The 5,547-nt window shown below is 47.7% G+C and overlaps 1 protein-coding gene across 1 annotated transcript; it reads left to right on the top strand.

The window, feature by feature from the left end:
- Positions 1–700: 700 nt before the first annotated feature.
- LOC125545962 lies at positions 701–5,344 on the top strand. Its single transcript, XM_048710028.1, has 5 exons — positions 701–1,277; positions 2,158–2,267; positions 2,349–2,720; positions 3,353–4,037; positions 4,898–5,344. The coding sequence occupies exons 1-5, from the start codon at positions 1,046–1,048 to the stop codon at positions 4,972–4,974; spliced, it is 1,476 nt and encodes a 491-aa protein (XP_048565985.1). The 5' UTR covers positions 701–1,045; the 3' UTR covers positions 4,975–5,344.
- Positions 5,345–5,547: the final 203 nt, after the last annotated feature.

The raw sequence follows: 5,547 nt of genomic DNA, 5'->3' as shown, positions 1-5,547 counted from the left end.
CCTTCCTTGGTGTAGACAAGATCGACCCTTATAAGCGGCAAACTCCTCTGGGTCATTTACTTGTAGCCTTTGATTATGTTACCAAGATAGTACCAACAACCAAACAAACACGGTGGGAGTCGAGGCGCCCGAGCCAGAGAGCACCGAGGACAAAACAAAAGGGTTGAGTCAATCAACCCTTTTCCTCGCAAACACGGTAGGAAGATGGTGCGAGTAATCAAGCCCTTACTCGCCGGCTGAAACAAACTGCACTGCTTACACTTGTTCAAGTTTCCCCGCAAAAAAAAAAGTGCTGCGGCGCTACTATGAAATGTAAGAACATCTCGTCAACTCGAAGTGAGCGCACGTCCATCGGCCACGCCAGATCCATCCTCCTCCTGTACGTACGTACACCTTTGCCCCCTTCCGGATTCAAATCCTCCAAACCATCCGCAGCGGAAAGGAAACGCAGAAGAAACAAAACGGAACCAGCCAAAGCAGACGTACTTTTACCCTCAAAAAAGAAAAGAAAAAAGCAGACCTACTCTGGGGGGCAAAGCCCACCACGGAAGAAAAGCACCAAAAGCGCGAGCAAAACACAATTAGCCCGCACTCACGCCGGCGCAAAGCGAACGATAATCCGATCCGATCCCCCTCTTTGCCCCACTAAGCTAACCGAGCAGTGCTACTCCTACTGTACCAGCTGGAGGTTCGCTCGTCCACCAGCGACGCGAGTAAAGTCGCTCGCCCCCCTCCCCAACCGCCGCTCCCCTCCCCCGTCCCACCAGCAGCGCGGCCCGTGCTCTCCCCTCCGATCCGATTCACCTCGCCTCGCTGCGGTTTACCTCTCACTTTCTCCCACCTTCCTCGCCCACCGCACCGCATCGCCTCCTCCTTAAGCAAGCCACCGACGGCGGCCGCGGAGCAGGGGACCCGGACCGCCACCACCACCTAGCAGCAGCCCACCCACTGAGGCACCCGGCAGGCAGGCAATGTCCCTCCTCTCCTCGGCGAGGCCGGCGGCGGCGGCGGCCGGCGGGGATGCGTGAGATCGCGGCCCGGGCGCATGGGGAAGGAGGCCGGGGACCAGCGCCAGCGCCCGCCCGACGGGGGCGCCGGCGGAGGCGGCGCCGAAGGTAGCAGGCGATGCGGGTACGGAGGGGCGGTGCGCCTGCAATGCGTGGCGGCGCTCGTGCTGGGCGCGGCCGTGCTGCTGTCCGCGCTCTTCTGGCTGCCGCCCTTCGCGGGCCGCGCCGGGAGGGGCCCGCCCGCCGCGACGGATCCCTTCGCCATCACAGGTCAGTCAGTGCGGGATCTCCCCTCCGGATCCACCGGCATTGCCAGATCTCGCCTCGGTTTCCGCTGCCACCGGTCCGGGCCTGGTCCTTACCGCCCCGCGCGGCTCTGGATCTGGCTGTACGGACCTTGCCCGCGGCCGCTGTCGGTGGAGTTTTCGAATCCGTCGGCTGCGGGGAAAGCGGTCTGCTGGCGTGACTTTGTTAGTCTTCTCGCCTGCTAATTTTAGTCGCATACGGCTCGTTGCTTGATCCGCGCTGCTTAGGCATCTGTCGGTGCTGCTTTTGGAATTTGGAAATTGAGTAGGCTGAGAAACGTCCACACTGAATTTGCTACAGTCAGTATGGATGGCTGCCGTCCCGGCGTCCCCAAAAGCTTTGACCGGTTCGGTTCGATGCCAGTGATGTAGTATTTGGTTTTGATTTTGCGTGGTAGTCCGGCATCATCTTTGTACCCTTGTTAGTCGGCATAGTTAATTTTTCATCTGGCTGTAGAATTATCGGTGGTGAAAGCTACTTGAGCTGCTAAAGTGATGGAGTTGCTGTCACCTCCTGTTCCGTGTTATTGCAACAGTTGTGATGAAGAATTGAGCAGTAATTGATTACTGTTCATCAATTTTAGGTGTGACATAATCCCAAACAATATATGACTGTCCATGAATTTTAGGTGCGATCTACTCCCAACCGGTATATGAATCCTTTCCAGTGGTCTAAAGCAAGAACTTTGACCTCCAATGAATCCTTGCCAATTTAGGTGCGATCATGGTTCCAGTTTAGTTTAAGCACATGCGGTGATCACTGTTCTTTGTTTTATTGGGTAAGAGTACTAGATGTATTGATGTATGAATATATCATGTGTCTAATGAAACTGTTTCTTTTCCAGATGATATAGTGGCAAGTTTTAGGCTGCAGAAGAATGTTTCCGAGCTCAGGGGAAACATGTCCAAGCTCGTATTGGACATCTATGCGGAAGTCGGCGTCCCTAACTCCATTGTATGCCCCACCACATCTTTTATTTCACTTTATTGATACGTTCTACCACAAGTGTTGACTGATGCTTGAATGCAAACACAGGTGGCTGTGGATTTACTACACCCATTAGCTGGATCGAACTGGACAAATGTCATCTTCAGCATTGTGCCTTATCCAAAGAACTTGACTATATCATCAATGGGGTTGAGCATTATTAGGTCATCTTTTATGTCCTTGGTTGTGCGGCAGTCAACACTCCACTTGACCAAGTCCCTGTTTGGGAATTCATCATCCTTTGAAGTGCTTAAATTCCCTGGAGGAATAACAATAATTCCTCCGCAGCACGCCTTTCCTCCTGAAACACTCCATGCAACTTTTAATTTTACTCTGAATTTCCCAATCTACAAAGTGCAAGACAGAACTGATGAATTAAAGGATCAAATGAAGAAAGGGCTACTACTCAATTCTAATGAGGTTAGTGATTCATTCTGGTCCTGTTGACCTGTTCCTTCTTTGTCCATCACAATCACGATTTATTTATATGTCTGAAGGATTTGGGTATTTGTTTGTTTCTTTATGTAGTTCTTGCATTTACAACTGTATGTAATACAGTCCACACATGCAAACTTTTAGATGTGTGATATCTTGCATTCTGTTTTTGATTTCTGTAAGACATCGGTGTCTTTTGCACATATTACTTTGCAGGGCATGCGTGCAAATGCAGCCCTATGAGTATGAGAGTGCTTTCATGCAGTAGAACTTATAGGGTTGTGTGTTATAATTATCATTCCATGTATTTAGCAAGCATCACGTGGATTGAAAACTGGTTGTTATGCTTAGTTTTGTACCATATAGTGTTCTAAAAAACACTTGCTAGCAAGTCTATGTTTCTGATCTTAACACAAGCTATCTCGTTCTCTAATCTTCGAATGCATTTCTTCCATTCTTTTGTCCCACTCTACTAGACACAATCTGGAAAAAAATAGGGCTGGGAGCCTGGGACTTCAATATATATCAGAAATTTTATTGTGCAAAAAGTTGGTGTGCGGTAGCTTACATTGCCCTGCCTTTTCTTCCTTAATTGATTGTGATATTGTGCATTGCAGAATCTTTATTTCAAATTGGGAAATTTGCAAGGATCAACAATTCTTCCTCCAACTATTGTTGAGACCTACATTGTTCGTGTTGTTGGGAATCACCAGCCATCTGTACCAAGGATGAAGCAGTTGGCCCAAACAATTACTAATTCATCTAAAGGGAACCTTGGTCTGAACCACACCGTATTTGGCAGAGTAAAGCAGATAAGCCTTTCCTCCTATCTTAATCGTTCTTTACATAGCAGGGGCAGTTCTGATGCACCTAGTCAAGCACCAATGCAACATCATGGTCATCACGGCCATCATCACCATCACCATGGTCATGAAAGCAACAGGCATTTGGCTCCTGCTCCTATCCCGATACATACACCCAGATATGTTGCTCCACCTCCATCTGGGTGTCCATACAAGGCAAAGAACAGGGTTCCTGTGACGCCAGCTGCCGAGCCAGTAGCCAATGATCACCGTTCTACTCATCCTGCTGCTTCACCACCTCATCCATTATCACCTTCTTCTGTTCATCATCCTCCACGTGATCCTAATATGCACAGTAGATCTCCCGTTCCGTCCCCTCCAGTTCTTCCCGAGCCGCCTTTGCCCACTGTTTCTTTTAGTCATGCACACCCTCCAAGTGAGCGTGCAACAGGAGCCGGTCCTTCTGCTGGAATGTCTTTGGCCCCTGCACCGCATTCATGTGAGTTCTTTTCCCCTTTTTATTCTCCCATAATTGTCAGTGATTGTTATTTCCAAAAGACTCATTGTAATACATGCAAAGGAAGTAATACATTGTCCAAAGGGGTAACTATTTGGCCCATACATACTCGGAGGAGGATTTTGACGCTTCATCCAAGTTTTAGTTGTTCTAGTCATATTTTCTGCTCCTGTGGATAATACAATAAACCCACTTCATTTGGTTTGTACCTTATCAATATTGATCTTAGTGCTCAACTGATAAGTTGGATCAATTTTTTTCCAAGGCTTTCTTTCTGTTGATTTATTTCCTGCGCATTCATTTATTTATAGCTCTGTCAATTGGTACCTTGTCAGTATTTATACCTCTGTCAGGTAATTTGAGTTCCAAGATGTTTGTTGAGATGATTTCAACTGTTTCATGATAACCTACAGCAAAGATAACAGTCAAATTGAACAATTCATTTCTGGATTATGGCTTTACATCAGTATTACCTACAGCAGAGATGCCATTTATGGTTCGTTTCTTCAGTATTACCTCCGTCCGGAATTACTTGACGCTTAAATGGATGTATCTAGACCAAATACGTCTAGATACATTCATTTCAGCGTCACGTAATTCCAGACGGAGGGAGTAGTTTATTAATGGGTATTTTTCTTGGATAGCTATGGATGGGTATTTGTATCCAGCTATTGATAATTCCGTTAAGATGCCACTCTCCCACCTAGCCTAGAGTATATTTTCCGGTCGATCAAGCAGTCTTTCGCTTTTTGCATGCCTACCTCGTGTAGCATTTTTTTTCTCTGAAGAATCATGTCCTCGCTTTCACTAACTATCTTGTCCCATTGACCTACACTATGCAGCTAATGCTAGCCGGAGGCTCTCCTGTCAATGGGTCCTGGTACCCCTCATATATACCCTGCTTTGGAGCCTACTATGACAGAAGAGAACCCGCGGCTAACCAGACGATTCAAAATAGAGATTTTCCAAGATAGAGGACAAGGCGCCTCTCGGTTTTCTTCTTTTCCGGTTTACTACAGCCGGCCGGGCGGGTGGTGAAGCACAAGGCAGCACCCCCCTTGCCTCAAACACGCTGTCGTTTGTTATACTTGTTAGTGGGATGTAAATATGGATGGGTATAAGGCAAGTAAGCAAGGCAAAGAATGGGCAAGCAGCTGTGCTTGTAGTGGTCAAAGCCACAGCGGTGGCAGGCCCTTCTCTAGCACATGCATATGCTTGGCCGGGTTTGCCATGTACTGCTGCTGTTCAGAAGAGGATTGTTCAAATGCAAAAGCTTTCTTTTTACATGAGATGGCATGGCTTTTGCCACCGGTATCCGGTGGCTTGGTTCTGCTTATAGTTGGCTGCTCGATCTTCCGCGTTGTTGCCTGTGAAATTCTGTCGATTCTCTTTTCTCTATCTTCATGCTGATGCTGTTGCCTACGGAGTTGTGGTTCGAAAAAGTTTCAGAAACTGCATGACTATGCAATTCCAAGGTTTATTACAGGTTCAT

This window comes from Triticum urartu, chromosome 3, assembly GCF_003073215.2.
Source record: "Triticum urartu cultivar G1812 chromosome 3, Tu2.1, whole genome shotgun sequence".
Taxonomy (NCBI): Eukaryota; Viridiplantae; Streptophyta; class Magnoliopsida; order Poales; family Poaceae; genus Triticum; species Triticum urartu.
This window is presented reverse-complemented; position numbering and strand designations above follow the sequence as displayed.